The sequence below is a fragment of the Pelobates fuscus genome, chromosome 12 (genome assembly GCF_036172605.1).
Source record: "Pelobates fuscus isolate aPelFus1 chromosome 12, aPelFus1.pri, whole genome shotgun sequence".
NCBI lineage: Eukaryota > Metazoa > Chordata > Amphibia > Anura > Pelobatidae > Pelobates > Pelobates fuscus.
In genome coordinates this window covers 122,357,144-122,377,051 of record NC_086328.1, presented here as the reverse complement: position 1 = coordinate 122,377,051, position 19,908 = coordinate 122,357,144, and the positions used below count along the sequence as shown (strand labels likewise).

General features: G+C 42.3%; 1 protein-coding gene across 4 annotated transcripts in view; it reads left to right on the top strand.

Annotated features, from left to right (window-relative positions):
* ANO1 (anoctamin 1) overlaps nucleotides 1-19,908 on the top strand; it is a 191,783-nt gene that overhangs the window by 147,105 nt on the left and 24,770 nt on the right. For all 4 annotated transcript variants that reach the window (XM_063437873.1, XM_063437872.1, XM_063437874.1 and 1 more), the window contains 6 exons: nucleotides 8,828-8,926; nucleotides 9,883-10,034; nucleotides 11,172-11,226; nucleotides 13,559-13,610; nucleotides 19,265-19,320; nucleotides 19,563-19,601. In XM_063437873.1, the coding sequence (XP_063293943.1) occupies nucleotides 8,828-8,926; nucleotides 9,883-10,034; nucleotides 11,172-11,226; nucleotides 13,559-13,610; nucleotides 19,265-19,320; nucleotides 19,563-19,601 (453 nt within the window). The remainder of the gene's footprint in view (nucleotides 1-8,827; nucleotides 8,927-9,882; nucleotides 10,035-11,171; nucleotides 11,227-13,558; nucleotides 13,611-19,264; nucleotides 19,321-19,562; nucleotides 19,602-19,908) is intronic.

The following is a 19,908-nucleotide window of genomic DNA, read 5'->3' as shown; positions in this document are numbered from 1 at the left end:
AAAGTTGTGGGATTTAGTTTTGGGTTTGCTACTTTTATTTCTGCCGCAGTCTCATCGTGCATATTAAGATAATTATCATGTAGCAGAATCAAAAAAGGTTATCTAAAAAGTCACGCTGGGCACTTTTTGCAGACAGTCACCTGCTGTCACCTTTTAGGTAGCTGCCTAAAGGCAGACCCAGCCCTGGGCATGAGCTCGGAAGCACATTGTTCAAATGTAAAACGAAGTCATGTGGCTGGTAAAATATGAACCAATAAATGATGACACTTCGTGTTCCTTACTCAGTATGCATGCCCTTCTCTGCATTGGAGATACAATGTGCATGTATTTATTAGTATATACAGAATAGGCTGTTCTTGGTTGAAGTTTTTCCTTCCTAAATATCAGGTCCAGGTTTAATTTCTCTCTCTTTCTTGTGGTTTAGTGCAGTGTATTAAACCCCTCGGTCTGGACACAAGATCAGAGTGCCGGTACACTGCTACACCAAATGTTCTGCCTTCTGCTTTAACAGAGCTTTAAAGGGACACTGCCCAAATTTAAAAAAACACAACAAAAACAATGCAATTTAGTAGATGCATCCCCAAGAAAACCTGCACTTTTCTTAAAATTTAAAAAGATGACACACTCTTTGCAAATTGTAGCAAACTGGAATGCATTAGGTGTTTGGAGCCTTCCCCTATTGATGTTATGCAATAACATTTCACAGTAGACATTCAGATAATACTGCGATGATACATTTCATTTAGAAGTTGCCATGTCAGAAGTCTATCACCCTGCTTACGAGCCAAGCAATCACAGATCTGTGATATTAAAGCAAAGCAGGGGGGTCTCTGTTTTGTACCCTCCTCCTGCTGGTTGCCCGGTCACATTATTAGATTTCCCCTTGCTGTAGCATTAGATTGGATAATCACAATTCCTTGATGAGTTCTCGGGATCGTTAACATCCAGATATATTCCCCCCCCCTCTCCCCCCACACTATGTAATAACGTGATCAGGAAATAGGATTCAGTGGTTCCCTCTCCACACCCCTTGTATTGTCAGCCAGGTTTAGGATTCGTCATTCAGTTCCCTCTCCTTCTGTCTCACTGGTTCTAGGATTTTGTGCCAGAAATGCCCTTTCCCGTGCTGGAGGATATATAATTATGATTCATGGAAAGCAATGTGCTGCACAACCCCCTAACACTCATCTCTGTGTTCTGAGGATTAATATACTTTTTGTTTTTACTTTACTGTGTAAATAGCAACCAGACATACACGTTTCAACACAATCGTCCGTCAAAACAGTCAATCTGGGTGCAGCTCTTTATTTAAAATGTAATGATACCAGGAGCGCACCTTCTTTCCCAGCATTATACATAACATGCTAGAGTGTTACTTTAAAGGGTGTCTAAGCACCATGACCACCTTATATTAATGACGTGATTTTGGTGGCAAGGGCAACCCCTGCAGTTACTCTTCTAATTTTCCTCTAACTGTGGCAGAAATTGAAGATCATACACCTCATGCAGAATAGTCTTGCTTATCTTTTCAAATCATGTGACCGTGTGTTGTGACGGGAGTCCTTTACATTTGTGGGCTGCTCTTCTACCCAAACTGTGACCTGGGCCCAGACAGGAATTTGGGCTGAAAAGAGGCAACCGTCCGTCAAGTTCAGCCTTTATCACATCTATTTTTGCTGTTGATGTAAGAATGCAAAACAAAAAAACGTTTTAATTTTGCAACAAACTAGGGGGGGGGGAAATGATTGACTCCAAAATGGCAGTCGGATCTCTCTTTGGATCAAGAAGCGGTTACTCCACATATTAAGTCCGATGTAAAGTCCTGTTTATGATTAGATTTCCAGACAATGGTTTGTATTGGCCCTAAAATATATTTGTATAACGTTATCGTATCCCCACTGAGGCACGATTTCTAAACTAAACAGATTTAAATGTGCTAACCTTTCCTTATAACTAAAATCTTCCATTCTTCTTATTAATTTTGTAGCCCGCCTCTGCACTTTTTCTAGTGTCATAATATCCTTCTTTAGAACAAAATGACACCGCATATACAAGATCTTACCATTAATTTCTAAAGAAAATTATATTTTCATCCCAAGAATGAATGCTTTTTCTATGCACGACAATACTGGACTTGGCAACTGCTGATTGACATTGCAATCTGTTTGACATTTTTCTAAAGTACAGATGTGAGGATGAGAATACAAATAGATTTGGAGATTGCAATATAGATATTATGCTGGGCATTTTTTTTTTTTTTTTTAAATGGTACATTTTAAACATGATACAGAAACCTCTGTGGACCCTACGTTCACAAACTCTTCGTTTACATCCTCTATTTAACAGCAGCTTCATGCCTTTCCTGTGTGCAGTCTATAGACAGCAAATCACACAAGGTATTTTAATATACACTGGGCCAACACCATGTCAAACTAATTCACAGATGGCACGGCTCCAGGGACAATGGATAATCTATGGGTTCAAATCTTCAGCTCGTTCATGGGAAGTTTAATCTCATTTAAACAGGATTTCATTTCTTTTGATCCCTACAATTTTCTATGAAACCCGGTCCTGTATTGTGAGGAAGTAGATCTGGCACAGCTAATGCCTGGCTCGGCATCATTGGGAATGCAGGTATTTAACGTCTGCAGTGCCAGTATTATCCGTCATTGCTGTAAGCTCTGGTTTTCTTTTCACCAAAATGTTTATTAATACGAGAACTGTGAGGAACTGAAAAGCAAACTGAGCCTTGTCTGTAGCTGCTCACTACATTTCACTGCTCCTATGGTTTGTAGTCCCTCTGTAAGGAGCCAAGATTGTGTTTCTTTGCCATTGTATTAAACCCTTACTGGTTTGAACAGACAATCTTCTTATTAGTCAGGTCAGCTGTGCAATTAGGTTGTTCACGGAGGCATCATTGGTTCACCAAAGAGACCCTTTTCACCATGAGAAGAGTTTAATGTAGGGGTTATGTATAAATAATTTTAATGAGTATTCTATGAAAAATGGGTCACAAATCTTATCTGCAACATTTTGGTTTCCTGTCAAAAGGAGATGACCCACTAGTTTAGCAAATCCCAATGTATCAAAAAAAAATAAAAAAAATAATATATATATATATATATATATATATATTTTTATCTTTATTCCAGGTCAGAGGTCAAGTTCTCCCTGCAGCCTGTATTCTCCTTGGCTGACGTTAATCTACCTCCCCAGAGGGGGAGAGATGTCAGGGGGGGACAGGCTAAGGGTTGGACATGAAGGGACGGGGTTTGCCACCATTGGCTGCCAGATACCAGAACGTTGCACAGAATTCACATTCACTGTTCTAAACTTGTTCCATGCTGGCCAATGACAATCCAATGATGCTGGGGGCACAAAAGACACACATACATACATCCACACAAGACAGACACACATGTTGATACACTGTCAAATGCAGTGGCATACACACAATCCATGGGGCCCCGGTGCGAAACTGATCCATGGCCCTCCCCCTCTCCCGCTTTCCCCTCCCCCGAAAGACACTTGCATACATACACGCGTGGGCTCTGTGCGATTGCTAGGAGGTGTGACGGGGACAGTTACTTCCTCCCAGCGTGTGATGTCCTCACAGGGGGCCCAGTCGCGCTGTTAAAGCTGTAACCGGGCCCCCTGAAAATCTATCTCCACCGGGTGGTCCTAACAGCATGGGCCACCTGGTGGACCCCTTGAACAGCGGTCATGGCGGTTTGCCGTGCGATCCGGGGCCGCAAAACATGACAGCGGGCACCCGGTCGCAAGGGTCCACATGGCAGCCGGGCCCCCTGGAGTGACATGCCCGGTCGCAGCTGCGACACCTATATGTACGCCACTAGTCAAAGGCTTTCACGGGAAAAATGTATTGGGAACCCCTGGTTTAGAGCGTCTTATAAGTAGATGTACCTGTAATACTGCAACGTGTGATACACCGCTGTACTGAGTTACTCCAGAATTCCTGGACATTCTTAACGTGCCGCAGTGATGCCACCTTATTGCTAATGTTGCATAATTGTGGTGTTTTAATGCATGGGGGCAATTTTACGTTTTTATTTTAACTTTTTTTTAAAAGTGACTCCTCAATAATCCGTGAGGGCAGACTTTTGCCACACAAATCCTTCCCTTCCTTCACCCTTGACATAGGTAGAATATAGTGTGCCAAGGTATCTCAGTTTGTTGACCTCCAAGAAATATGTTCCAGAGTTACCTGCTGGCTTCTCCTGCTCTATAAACCAGCATGTCGATCCCAAACCTTCTACCATCTGAGCGTCTTTCTCTGCCCGGACTTCAAATGTAGCAGAGGAGACCAGTTTGGGGAATCCGAATCAAACCAGAGAATGTGTATCCAAAACACGTTATCACATAGCATGAGCTGAAGGCCCATCTTCTGCTGCTAGGACCTATTGAAATCCTAAGTAGAGATCAGCTGAACAGACTTAAAACCTTCTACAAATTCCTCCATGTGAACTCTGCAGTCCTCAGTAGATTTAACCCTGGACCTGAGCTGTGGTTTATTTTATTGCAAAAAAATTCCCTTTTAATAAACCTCCGCCTAGGTTTTGCCATTTGGATTCCATATTGCAGTTTTACTGGGTAAACCTATTAATAGGGTTTATATACATTCCCAATACAAAGTGAGTGGGCAAAGTATATATTGGAAATCTACATTTTTGATGACCCAATCGTAGTACAAAATATATGGGAACTTTTAAATTCTGATAAAATGTTCTTTGTCCTTATTTGTTTATCTTCCAGATTACATCACTCAATCACTCTAGTTACACTCAGAACCGCATCAAAGGCCGCTTTGTAAATAGCACACTCCTTCTGAATAAACAAATGTATAAATGTGGGGATTTGTGAACCTGCAGGCTGCAGCTACATGCTCTGCTGTCATAGAAAGCTGAAGCTGCAGTTAGCTGACTAGACTTGAGATGTGAGATTTCTAGTAGCTTGTTAAGCCTTTCGTGAAAGATGGCGTGCAAGGACTGTCGAGAATATAATCTGGCTAACATTGTGTCATGAAGTGGTTCAATACTTCCATCACAGGCAGACAATGGCTCGCTACATTAATCCATTGGCAGCAAAGGCTTAAACAATCCCTGTTATTTCAACTCTGGCAAGTCATCGGTTGTGCAGAGTAGAGACAGTCGACCGGCTCCACCATCCCAATAGTCTGGTCCATAGAGATCGGAGTCTGGCTTGGAATTTTCAAACCAATTAACGTTAGCAGGGCTCAGTGGAAATGGTGATTGGTAAATAAACCGGGTATCCCAGGATGGCAGAATCTTTAATGACAAAATTTGCAATGATGATATACAATCCCATTAGTCTATAAAATATTTAAGTCTGCATTTTTGCAGCCTGTGGTAGACCAACCCACCAGGGTATTGTCCACCGGGCCATGTGATCAGGAACCAGCCTAATTCTAATCTAATAATATTGAATTCAAAACCATTGCTATTAGTAGCACTTGTTGTTGGGAATGCTTTAAAATTAGGAGTAATTGGTTGAAACAATCCGATGAAGGCGGTTCTCCACTGGGAGAAGGTTGCTAAACACTGCCTTGCATAATCTCTCGGATCTCGCATGTCGGTGCCAATGTAGGCAACACTAAAATCAGACTTAATTTTAGATACAGGGCATCCCTGTTCTATAGAGATTTGTATCGAATCCCCTGGCACCAGTACTCTGCCAGATTTAACTGCTTGATGTTCACTGTTTTGATCAGAGTTAGAATCTAAGATTTAAAGACTCTTTGAATTGAAAAAGCAGTAAATAATAGAGGGGTGCAAACCTCTATTATTAAAAAAATAAAAAAAAGCTGATATGCACATTATGTCCTTGCTTGGATGGCGAGAGCCCATGAGTTATTACATGTGATAACACAATGCTTCGGCACATTCTCCAGCCCTTCATTTAGATCATCCGTTCTGTTTTTGGAGGTGGATTCATTGAAGCTCAGACTGAGGTTAGATATTTATTTTATTTGTATTTTTTTTACATTCTTTATTTTAATAGTGCATAGCATGACAAAGAGGAAGATACATTTTCTTCTAAGTGAATGAGCAACGAGAGTAGAAGCATGTCAGGAAGGAAATAACAGGAGACATGTCTTACTGGCATGATGGTTAACCTGTAATGCCACTGGTTACAGAATAACACATGAAAACAGATTAACATGAGGCTACTAAGAATGCAAAACAAAGAGAAGAGGCATAGCTCTCTATGTTGCCTCCAGACAAATGGTACTCTGTGTGTCTAAATGCCTCCGGTGCAGGTCACCCTATGCCGCATACAAGCCCAACTTAGGGGCTCATGTCTTCACAAGATCGTAGGCCTCCCCTCCATTATCAAATGAGATGGTCCACCTTGACAAACCTACCCATAGCTGCTGCTCGGGGCCTTGAAGCGTGCTAGTGCCCTATGTCCATAGATCTGCCTTCACTAGGAGGCAAGATCTTGTGCCCACAGGGTTCCCTGAACGTGGTCACCTCCACTGGTGTATGAACGGCTGCCCGGCTGTCTCAGGAGGCGGGCCCCTGGCCCAGAAGAGGAACAGGTAGCTGCATGGGACTTTAGAGTGGCAGGAAGGGTGAGTACCTGGGATCGGGTGCTGAGTTGTCATATAGCATGGAATCTGGTATTAAATGATTGTCTGCAATCCTGGGCCATGAGGCCTACTCGGTTGGGCTGATGCTCTGGCAAGGTGGTTATTTCCTCATGCACAACTTGAGGACGTCCAGCATCAGTTTGGGCGACTTTTGGTTGCCTAACCACCCAGTAGGAGGTAACCCCTCAAGGTACCGTATATACTCGAGTATAAGCCGTCCCGAATATAAGCCGAGGCCCCTAATTTTACCCCAAAAAACTGGGAAAACGTATTGACTCGAGTATAAGACTAGGGTAGGAAATGCAGCAGCTACTGGTAAATTTCTAAATAAAATTAGATCCTAAAAATATTATATTAATTTAATATTTATTTACAGTGAGTGTGTGTATGAATGCAGTGTGAGTGTGTGTATGAATGCAGTGTGAGTGTGTGTATGAATGCAGTGTGTGTTTATGTATGTGTTGGTGGGGGGGGGGTGCATTTTGATTATTGTTATTTTAATAATATTTTAATCATTTTTTTTGTTCTATTATTTATTTTATTATTATTTAATTTTTTTGTTATATTATTATTATTTTTTAATTATTATTATTTTTAATATTTTATTATTATATTTATTTTTTTCATCCCCCCCTCCCTGCTTGATACATGGCAGGGAGGGAGGCTCTCCTTCCCTGGTGGTCCAGTGGCATTGGCAGTTCAGTGGGGGCAGGGGAGGCTGGCAGAGAGCACTTACCTCTCCTGCAGCTCCTGTCAGCTCCCTTCTCCTCCGCGCCGGTCCGTGCAGCTCTTCTGTCAGCTCATACTGTAAGTCTCGCGAGAGCCGCACTATGACCCCGCGGCTCTCGCGAGACTTACACTGGGAGCTGACCGAGGTGCTGAACGGACCGCCGCGGAGGAGGAGAGAGCTGACAGGAGCTGCAGGAGAGGTAAGTAAACGCTCTGCAGCCCCCACAGCCCCCAGTCTGTATTATGGCAATTTAAATTGCCATAATACAGACATTAACTCGAGTATAAGCTGAGTTGGGGTTTTTCAGCACAAAAAATGTGCTGAAAAACTCGGCGTATATACGGTAATTATTTTAGTTTTTGAGAAACTGCAATAATTAAAGTGGTCTGGGTGCCTATAGAGTCCCTATAAGCACACACTCTGACAGTCTCACACACACTCAATGACAAACACTGACACACACTCATTGACAGAGACACACAGATGGCCACAGACTCACTGATTTGACAGACACTTGCAAACGCACACACACATACTCACTAATTATTAATATTATTAAAATACTTTGAACATTTCCACCCAGCCTTCCCACTTGGAGAGCTGGCGTGGATCTGTTCCTGGGTTCCAGTGGGGCTGCTGGGAGGCATGCGGCTGTATTGGAATCCAAGGCTGCGAGGGAGCTCTGATCTCCCTGCTCTGCTTTCCCTGCTCTGCTCTCCCTGCTCTGCTCCCTCGTGGGCCTTTTACTGATGCCAGGAGCCGGGATATGGCGAGGGAGCAGAGCAGGGAGATCAGAGCTCCCTCACCGCCTTGAATTCCAATACAGCTGCACGTCCATATGGTCTTGGACCCACCCATGACAGGTGGGAGCAAAGGGGATGGCATTTTTTGTCACCCCCTGGTTAGTGTCACCTAAGGCAAATGCCTGGTTTGCCTTGGGCTAAATTCACCACTGCCATAACCTCTCTAGTCTGCTGCAATGGTTATGGTATCAGGAGTGCTCTGACACCCTTCCATTGTAACTTTTAGAACATTTGACAATTTTAATGGGTCTCTCAGGCACCTTCGCCGTACCCGGTCTTCTCCTGCAGAAAAAGCTAGATGTCTCCTGTGTGAATTCCTGAGTGCACACCCTAATGAACTTCTGGGTGCACACCCTAATGAAATATGCCTTACACGCCTATGATGTTGGCAGCTCCATGCAGCCTTATTGGCCCTTAAAGGATTAAACAGCTGGTACTAAAATGTTTCGAACACCACCAAATTCTCATATGCAGGTGACTAATAGGTGTCCAGATTTCAGATTGACTAAATTCTCAAATCAATCTAATTTCATATAATTAGCCATCAGAGCTCTCTATACCTCCGGCACGCTGAATTAAAAAGCCTAAACTATAAAAGGTATACTCTGTGAAGAACTATTAACTGTAATCTCTCTCTTTCTTTTTTTTGTTTCTGTGCTTCAGACTAAATTGCACGGGGTGGGTTTTGTGAAGATCCATGCTCCCTGGAACGTACTCTGCAGAGAAGCTGAGTTTATGAAACTCAAGATGCCCACCAAGAAGGTATGTGAGCACATCGTAGACACTGACTCGTAAATAACACTGGACACGTTTATATATAGTGACTGATTCCTCTAGCAGCTTCTTCCACTTCTCCATTTTGATGGGATTTTCTAGACCAGCTTATCTGATTTACAGGAAAATTGTAAAAATGAAAATAGCAAAATATTGCAAGTATTCCTAATCTTTACTAAGCGAGACATTAGTGGAATTTGTTTCTCGCTACATGCTTATTACATTGACGGATTTATGGGTGCATGAGATCTAGTGTAATACATTCTTTCTATGGGGGAGTTTTTACAAACCCTTAAAATATATTTCCCTTTAAAGTTCTTCTTTCTTCTAATACATAGACAAGCAGCAGACAGCGGCCCAGACCAGAAAGCAAATCCACCAATTAGGAGCTTCTCATCCTGCCCTGTGGGGTCTGATCTTATTCCATACATTCCTGTCTGTAGTCCGTATACCAAGTTGGACAGCAAAGGAAGAAGTCAAAGTTCTTATTTTGACATCATTCGCTGAAGGGGCAGTCCTATATTTGCAGCATTTCTTTTTTCAATGACTGCATGTATAAGTGTCTGTCTAGAGGACATCCTTGTACCATAACTACTTACTTTGAGCACAGACTGTTATGGTGCTTGGCATGGCCCTTGTTCAGACTGGTCAGCAGCCCCTGTCTTTTTCAGCAGGCTGTGGATAAAAGACATTATGAACATTAACTAGATAGTTGAAGGCAGAGAAGCATTAAGGTCCCACAGGGCTGGTTACCAGGTTGGAACACTGCTTTATTCTTTATATGGAGGTAGTAAATGAGGGCAAGCACATTCATGGTTCCAAGACTGTTTAACCCCATGGCCGTAGGCAGCCGCCTAATGTTACCTTATTAGAGTTAATCTTCCTCTAACTGGAGACAGGTATGCATTGTGTGTAATAAGTTGTTTCTTGTGTTTCCATTCAAGGTTTATCACATAAACCAGGCCCAGGGACTTGTGAACAAGATCAACTCTGTCCTTAATAAGATCAGTGAACCCATTCAGCCCAAGGTTGCCGATCACAGGCCGCAGACGGTTAAACATCTCTCCTATCCATTTTCCAGGGAGAAGCAGCACTTGTGAGTAGTCTGACCATATTGATCGTCCCAAGCTCCCCATGTCTACTCCACCACGTCTACTTTATGTGATCTTGTCACTGCGCCTTTGTTATGAGTTTGTTTATGCCTTCTGTCTACTTTACTAATCAGACTGGCTCTCTCCACTTATCCGTAAAGGATTATGACCATCGTGTTTTATTGATTTATTTTGTTTTAATGAATGTTGAAATTCATTATGTGTGTCTTTTTGTGTATACCCATTGTCTGCTAGTGTTTTATTTATTTGTTTATTTTTTTCTGTAACTTTTATTTTATTGAAAGGTTTTGATAGTATAGCAAAAAGGGGGTGGATAAAAAAAAACAGATAATACAAAAGAAAACAAACAATACATGTTAAAATACCGGCTGCAAAGCGTACATCCACCATCTCCCCCCCTTACAGCCTCCTGTGGTATGTACTGTCTGCGTGCGTAGCTTGCCGACATTCGTATTCCCTTTCTCTTTGACACATTCAATGCTTAGATAAAGATAGTGGGTGTGGGTCTTTTGTTATTTTTATTGCATACAGGGTACAAAAGGTAGAATGGGATTTGGATACCCTTCTCCATCTCATCCACGGTAGGCATATGCTAGTCAGTACAAGAGAGAGAACTCCTCACTGTATAGACCATTTCCATTTGGACCTGGTCCTGACAGCCCTGCGTGTCCTTCACCCCTCCACTCCAGCTGTCTTCTAATCTTCCCTTCTCTTATGAATGAGCTTGATTTATGCGAACCCTTTGTCAAGTATTGTTTTCTTTTGGTCCCTATGTTTTTATTTTGTATGATTTATTCTGCACTAAATCTCACCAGGACACCCACTGACCCTTATCAGGTTTGTTATATTTGGTTTACACAATACCTTTCTTTCATATTTGGCAAATACAAGTGATTCCAACTAACCATAGACGTTCTTGACGTGGATAAGTTGCATTTTGTTTTATGTAGACCAGTTTTTCAGTCTATATTTTTTATATATACATCTTACCCCAAACACAAGAAAAAGTGTATGTTACTGATAATGAACTGGAGCAGATTGGCATGACGAACCCCACTCCCCCCAATAAGCATAATGATCCAATAGGTCACTAACCACTTTACTGTTACATTGACCAACAGGTTCGATATGTCCGACAAAGACTCGTTTTTCGACAGCAAAACAAGAAGTTCAATTGTAAGTGTAAATGTTCCTACACGTCCTTTGCTAATTAAGTGTTAATTGCTCCCCAGTTAGTTGTCAGCACTTATTGGCTGTTGTGATCCTACTTCCCATTAGATGTGACCGAAACTGTACATGTCGCTTTATCTTCTGATGCATGTTGCTCTTGGGAAATGGTGTTAGAAAAGAATCCCATGTTTGTGTTTTATTACAATGTTGCTGGTGTTTGCCAAAATTCTATCCCACCCTTCAAAACGTGGGGAAGAGACATTGCAGAGCTGTTCAGTGGCAGATGCGGCTGTTCAGCTATTCAGTGACATCCTAATTCTGTGTAAATACCAAGTCAGAGGACTGCTGTGTCATTTTAAATACCAGGCAAATTATCATTGAAACCTCCATTTCAATATTCCCTTATTGAAAGGTCTACTTTGGAGATGTCCAGACCATAAAAATTTCTCCTAAACTGCATAGCAGGGGCGCCCTAAAGGTAGATCCCTAGATTTTGTGGAACTACAACTCATTTGCTCTCCTATTAGCACCCGTGCTGCTCAGTATTGGCTGGCAATTTATATTTTCCTAAACTATCTCCAGCAACCCACTGATGTATTGCATCTCTAACTCACAGCCTAATCTGAAGCTTTTTTGCCTTGCCAACCATGCCTAGTATTGTGATATTTTGGCATTACGAGTTTTTAGCTTAGGATGCAATATAAATGAGGCAGAACAGAAAAGCGTAGGCAGGCATGTCCTTTGGTACTGTGAAGGTGTGTATGTGTGTGTTACGCACCCACGCCAGAAGCCTCATTCTTAATATACAGCAGAAAGAGGGGTTTTATTTGTAGCCATTGTGTATCTGCTTACTGTCTAATCGATCAATTTGTGTTTTTGTTAGAATACTGCACCCATATTAGTCATCACAGCTCTGCTCAATTGTTTTGGTCTGTTTAAGGTTTTACTTCCTTGTACAATGAGCCCTTAGTACGTACAGTGACCATTCCGTGATCTCACTATTAAAATAGCACCTTATTCACAGCTTTAGTGGTCCGTTGGCTCTGTCAGCAATTTCTTTCATTACACCTCTGCTTTGTATAAAGTATTACAAATATGACTCCGAGTTCCACCTCATTTTTATACGTCAAACATCCACCCACTATTTAGCCTAGGAAATATTTTGAAGGAAAGCAACGTGGGTGTTTTTTCAATTGAATTTTTTTTTTTTTATACCACATTCCTATTCATACTCATACAATGTGTCCAGGGTGCGGGGCTAAATGCTATAGGCTGACTACTTGGGCTCTTTGGTTCTGTCACTCTCACACTTTGCAAAAGAATCCCATGTTTGTCTTTTATTACAATGTTGATGGTGTTTGCTACAATTCTTTCTACCCTTCAACAAGTGAAGGGAAGAGACGTTGCGGAACTGTTAAGTGTCAGGTGTGGCTGGGGTGGCATGAGCTATTCTTTGTAAATATCAAGTCAGGGGACTGCTGTGCCATGTCAAATACCAGGCAAATTGTGATTGAAGCCTCCAGTTCTCTTTCAGTAAACCCTTATTGGAAGCTCTATTTTGGAGATGTGCAGACCATAACATTTTCTCCTAAACTGTACAGCAGGGGCGCCCAAAAGGTAGATCCCTAGATTTTGTTGAACTACAACTCCCATGATGCTTTGCTGTCCTACTAGGCACCCATGCTGCACAGTATTGTCTGGCAATTTAGATTTCCCTACGCTGTCTCCAGCCCTACCACTGATTTATTGCATCGCTAACCCAAAGCCCGAACTGAAGGTTTTTTTTGTTTTTTTAGTGAACCATGCTTAGTACTGTGATATTTTGGCATTACCTGTTTAGTTTAGGATGCAAAATAAATGTGAGTCAGAACAGAAAAATGCTGCAATTAGTGTGTAAACCATGAAATTAACGGAACATTCCATTCGGTTTTATGGTGCTTGCTATACTTTTAGAAATTCAGTAATCTTCTGGTCGTCATCCTTTTCTAATTCACCTAAAAGTAGTAATATATTTACTGGAAATAGTTTAATGCTCTCATGAACTAAAAATATGAACAAAAAAGTTCCAGAGGGTATGTAAATTCCCCACGGGGCTTTAGAGTGTGCAAACAAAACTCAATAGAAACGCACACTCCACAAAGACTGACGCATTTTACTAAAGTTTAATAGATTTGGCCTTGCATGCCTTGCTATGAGGGCTCTGTTGTAAGGAAGTCTTCTTTGATAATATTGCGAGTAATTGCATCAATCCAGGGATCACCTCACAATAACCCTTCTGTTCATATGCCCCACATCGGTAGCGGGTACCCTAGAAGTTACCTTTTTTTGTTACCAACAGGTTTATGAACTTTTGAAACGAACAACCTGCACCAAGGCCAAATACAGCATGGGTAAGATTATGACAAATTAGTCAACTGTTGTAAAATAGTTTGTGCCATAAGTGGGGATGAGTAGCTTGAGATCCAATCATACAAGCAAGCTTGACATGTATTTACTTACCATACTTTTAATCTTTTCTTTGGGTTGATGATACTCTCTGACCTGGTGTTGAACAAACTGAGAAAACTGGCAGAAAGTTTTCCCCTAACTCCTCCAGCCACTGGACCCTCTCTGTATTACCTACGGAACAATCAGAATAATATAAACTTGCATTAGACGATCAAGAGAAAATAACAAATCAACCACACATTGTTCTCAACCACACATTGTTCTCAACCACACATTGTTTCTTGTAAACCAAAAGGTGATTGGGCACCATTACCTTATGGCGATGGCTCTTTCATCATAGACACAATGTTTCTGCTTCTCTGACTTGTTCGAGTTCTCCTTAAACTGGGGCAGCCAACTGCTACCTCTATGGCAGTTACTGGGCTACAATAACTATGATTCTCTACAAGGTATTGGCATCTCACATCCTGGTTGAGAATTATAGGGGTTATAATTCTGCTGCTGTTTTAAATCCAGCTTGTTATCTAGTAATCCATGTTCTCCCCAGCCACCTGTCATCCTGGTCTAATGGTTAATGTCACGGATCCCACTTTGCTTTACATTGTTCGTAGAATACACAAACACATTGTAACCTATCAACAAGCAGACAATTTGGAAAGTTTGTTGGAGCTTAAACTCCTAACAAATCTTTAATCCTGATCCACTGTTTTTCCAAGATTAATCCTTACTGCAAGTACATTGTTCACTGACCCACTTTGTTTTGGCCTGGCCCACTGGTACTCAACAGATTTCCACATGTGGCCCCCGACACCAGAGTGTGTGACAAGGCCTGCACCTCCGTAACATTAACTCTTGTAGCCAGAAATCTAATATCGTATTCCTCCAGGTTCGTTCAAACATTCTGACCTCAAAAGAAATATCTGCACACTTCAGATCTATTGTAGTAGCAAATTTACAATAACTCTGTGCGTGTTTCCTACACGTTCATGTTTTTCCCACATATCTCCTGCCTACAGACCAGCTTTGGTACTGTGAAGGTGTGTATGTGTGTGTTACGCACCCACGCCTGAAGCCTCATTCTTAATAGACAGCAGAAAGAGGGGTTTTATTTGTAGCCATTGTGTATCTGCTTACGGTCTAATCCATCAATTTGTGTTTTTGTTAGAATACTGCACCCATATCAGTCATCACAGCTTTGCTCAATAATCTCCCTTTGTGACCGAGAACATGAGGGATTAAACATGAATATCAATTTGTTTTGCGCTTTCTAAGAATTGGTTTGGTCTGTTTAAGGTTTCACTTCTTTGTACAATGAGCCCTTAGTGTGTACAGTAACCATTCCGTTATCGCACTCTTAAAATAACACCTTATTCACAGCTTTAGTGGTCCGCTGGCTCTGTCAGCAATTTCTTTCATTACACCTCTGCTTTGTATAAAGTATTACAAATATGACTCCGAGTTCCACCTCCTTTTTAGATGTCAAACATTCACCCACATTACCACATTCCTATTCATACTCCTACAATATGTCCAGGACTCGGGGTGAATTCTATATGCTGTATTCGTCAATCACGGTCTCCTTGATGCACTATCCCTAATGCTGTTCTGCATAGGCCTCAAACCCCTTAGCTAGATCATCAAGAAGATTGGATACGGATACAGGTTCAAGACTGGAGTTACCAGCAGCCACCTACTCTACGTGGATGACATCAAGCTGTATCCCAAGAATCCACCTAACTAGGATATGCATCAAGGACATCGGAATGTTGTTCAGACTAGATAAGTGTGCGCGGGTGATGGCAAAAAGGGGGACGATTATCAGGACAGAAGGAGTTCAATTCAGAAGGCCAAATAGGAGTCCAATAACTATTTAATCATTTGGAAAACCTATCCAACAGTATTAAATTGAGGACTTTTATTGAAAAGAAAAACGGCTTTTAAGCAAACTTCACAAATTGCTTTTTATAACCCTTTCACCTCTGCCAGACACTGTAGTCCATAATTCTTCCACCGGTGATTATTCAGTAACAATGATGTAAAGGATCCTGCTATCTGTGCAGCGCTGATCCTTGTAGCGATTCCCAAAATCCAAGCTGAATAGAGTGAAGTAGTGATTATAGCTCCCAATCCCCCAAACATGAGTCGAGACTTCATGAAGGGGTAAAACGATGTGTTTATTGATGGCCAAACTCAGCCCTTTTATGATGGTCTTCCAGCAAGGGAACTCCCACATGGGACCTTGTGGAAGACTGTGACAAAATATACAGAACCAATTAATGTACAGTACACTTATTATACACACCCACAGGAAGAGTGTAACCCCTCCTCTCTATCCTGGAGATAATTAACTGAAGTGGTTGAAGAGAACCTAATTATCTCCAGACAGAGAGAAACATATTCTTTTAATTTTTTTAACCAAACAGTATTAAAATACATAACTTATATTTAACTGAACGTAGTCCCCATATTCCACATACCCCCAGATAGCTTGGATCTGAGCGCATGTTATAGGCGAATAGCGCTCAGATCCCACAAACACAGTTCTCAATAACATCGAGTAAAGTTTAAGTTCACCAGTTGTTCGTGCAATTCAATCCGAAGAGAGTTCCAGAGGATTGTTGTCTTTCCAACGCTGGGCGTTCGACGGTTTTAAAATGGCGACTGCCACGTGTTTGTCAAACGAACGAGGACCACCATGCCTTTCGTCAGTTACCTTGCGGTTAACCGCAGGGTCTGGGAGGTAAATGAGGGGCACACAACCTCAGTGGGAGGTCGGGTGCTTCGGTAGTTTTGTTCGGTTCTTTAGCACTACACGAATTAGGCGTATATACGCATGGTTAAACAAAATGCTGTTTCTCTAAGGTCTGTTAAACAGGGATTTCGTTACAAATGGAATATGACAAATTCATTAAAGGGAATTGCACATTTTAGGCCAAAATGAAGTTAATTGGGAAAATATGCAAATTGGAGACTTTTTTTCCAGTTTGATTTTTATTTTATTTTTCTTGTCTTTTTAAAGTAAAAAATCTCAAAAACAAGAGCACAGCAGTTTGCCAATCACCTGTGTATTTAAATCTAGCTAGTATGTCTAATACTATACAAGCCTCTCATCACAAATGATGTCTTGAGACAAACCGGGTTATTCATCAGTGCGCGAATTCTAACGGAGTTAAAAGTAAATTTCAAATTTCACCTTAAAATCATTGACCAGAATCTTTCCAGTTTTGCTAAGCTTTCAGTTAATCTATTCTTGCCTTAAATTAGACTTTGGTGAATAACTCTGAATGATTTCCCCCAAACCTTCAACATCAGTGGATTAAAAATAATGAAATTTTAAAAATTCTATATATTTTTTTTATAATTCTATATTATACATACTACACAAAAACAAACATAAACCGGGGGCGGGGCCTGACTGCAGAGCTGGAAGGAAGCAAGCCTCAGCAGCTCCAGCTATCTGAGACAGAAAAAGTCGAATTTCACAACTAAAACGGTGATTACTCGACGCAAACAGGCCACTAGAGGAGAGGTGACATCTAGGGGCACAGAATGATGCCACACAAGCGACAGCCAAAGCAGCAAACACCTGGACCCATGGTGAGGCCTACCACCAGTATAGGCGCAGGAGGGACGGCCGCCCTCACACTGCTGCAACTCGCCAAAAATCAGCACGAGAGCCCCTGTCCCCCCTCCTTTGGATCAGTGGGGGTTATCACGGTCTACCCCCATAAGTCCTCCCTGTACAGCTATGATCAAGCAACAACACAGCAAAACTCCAAACAAACTCTCCATGTGGCTCACAAAATGGCCGACGGCTGCCCCACCGATGACACAAGCAAGGCAGAGCATGAGACGGAGCTCCGGCTTAACAAAATATTCCAAGCCATCTGGCAGAAACTAGAGGCCCGCATGAACCCCTCTCCGCTAGAGACTTTGCACACAAACCTACCACACTGCTTGCGGCGGGACACCATGACCCACCTTAATAACACCATTACGGCAGACAAGCACCCACAAGGGGCCACCTCTGGAGCATGCTCCCGGAATCGGCCTAACAAAAAGCGCCGCAGACCTCCTCATCCTCGAGCCTGGAGCAGCAGGAGCCCCGGCGGGGCGAGGCTGACCCGAGTCGGCCTGAGGGGCGGACAAGCGCAAGGCCCAAACGTACGGCAGGCCTTCCCAGAGTTCGGGCAGACCGCAACAGTGCCACGAGGCGCGCCAGGCAAAAGAACCCGCAGGAAGGATCTCCAGCTTCTCCCTGAGCGCACTCCCGCCCGGCACAGTAACACGAGCAGCATCGAGGCATCCAACGAGCCGACACGCCGACACACTCTGGGTTCAGTGGTCCCTGGGAATAGCCTCACAGAAACCACCAAACCAGCAGTGCTCACCCCGCTTGCCTGGCTGTCTTCGGACAACAAGTCTCTCAAAGCTGGACTCAGAAGCACCCCAGCGGGGAATTGGCTGACCAGGGGGCAGAGTGTTGCAAATTTCCTTGACTGGCATCATACCACTACCCCTACCGTTACTTGATTAGTATATTTCTGATGTTCTCTGTGGTTATATTCTCCCTTTAAGGGAACATTTATGACATACCCGGGGGCCCATTGGGGGGCTTTATCACAATGTGTGACGCTCACTGTACCAACGACTTTCTATTTACAGCCTGTTGATAACTCAATGTAGTTTATGCAAATAGTATAAAATCGTTTAGACATGACTGCTCAGTTTTCTATGTTGTAGACAACCCAATGTAGTCAATACATAACTGTTTAGACAAAGCTGACTAGCTTACTACACTGTCGATAACCCATTGCAGTTAATGTAAATAGTTTATAATTGATTAGACACATGTGCCTAGCTTACTATGCTTCTTTTAAAACAAAAACTGTGCAAACCCTTCATGCCACTGTTTAGCCTATGTCTAAATATAAAAGCATGCTGTTGTAGCGTATGTTTATGCTTTGTAATCACCTGCACGTCAATAAAAGAATAAATAAATAAAAACAAACAGAAACCAAGGCTTTATTGTTGCAGAAGAATAAGTCTCAGTGTGAATGTGATGCTTGTACCCAGATCAGAATGTATGGCGAGCTTTTCGATTGTCTGTCTGTGTAGTGCAGACTAATCTCTCGGAATATTTCTGCCCTGTGTTCTCGAGTAAGCTGACCTTGGTCTTGTTGCCAGTCCGCACACAGTTCTCCCAGCTAATGTCTCTCGAATAGATGGAAGAATTAAATGAGCGCAGCTAAACATAGGATAATTATATATCTTGTGCGAACAACAAGCCGGTGATGGAGAGAATGTGGCTGCCAGCGGAAAAGTGAGCAGCCACTCTATCATTATTCTAATGTAGCTTTAATTATAAACCAGACTCCTCCTCCTTCCTTAAGGATAACAACATGTGGTGCTGCAATCTCTGCATGTGTTTGGGAATCCTCTGAGAACTGTGTCCCGCAGAGCTTACAATCTAATTGTAACTAATTGTGTCTTGGCCAGATTGCCTGGAAGTGTTATCCCTGACCCATAGTGATTTCTGAGCACAGATTTTCTGTACACCTCTCCGTATATTCATATAACTATCTCTATTTTACAGGAATAACAAGCCTGCTTGCTAATGGTGTATACAGTGCTGCGTACCCTCTGCATGATGTGAGTACCCTTTAACACTGTGAAATGGAAAAACTGATTTAATCCCACTTCCTATCACATCATTTATTGATCCGTATCAAACTCACTGACCCAAAACCCTTTATAACGTCTTGCTTCGCAAGCCACTTTGTAGCTTTTGGGGAGGATTATAGTCTTGTAAGGCCGCCAGCAGGCCCAGCTAGCCATGCACTCATACAATTAAGCCTTTAGTATGTAACTAATGTTTTTTTTTATTCCGGCAGGGTGACTACGAAAGTATCTCAGAACCAAATGACCGAAAGGTGAGTTGCTGTAGAAGCTCAGGCTTCTTGTATTACGGCACTTTGTCTGGTTTACCCTCTCAATTTAATTCATGCCTAGTTAGCAACACGAGTTGGGAAAACATCCTAGTTGGCAACACTTAATAAAGTTTGACATCAAACAAACGTGATTCCTGCGTTCAAACCTAAAAGCCTAACTTCAAAGAGGAGATTCAGGGAAGATGTCAGGAGGATGTTTGAAAAGCATGTGAAGTGTAGCCCACAATGCCAGCCATCTTCCCTTGGTACCTACCTTTTATTGTGGCCCACACTGCAAGCTGGGGAAGTA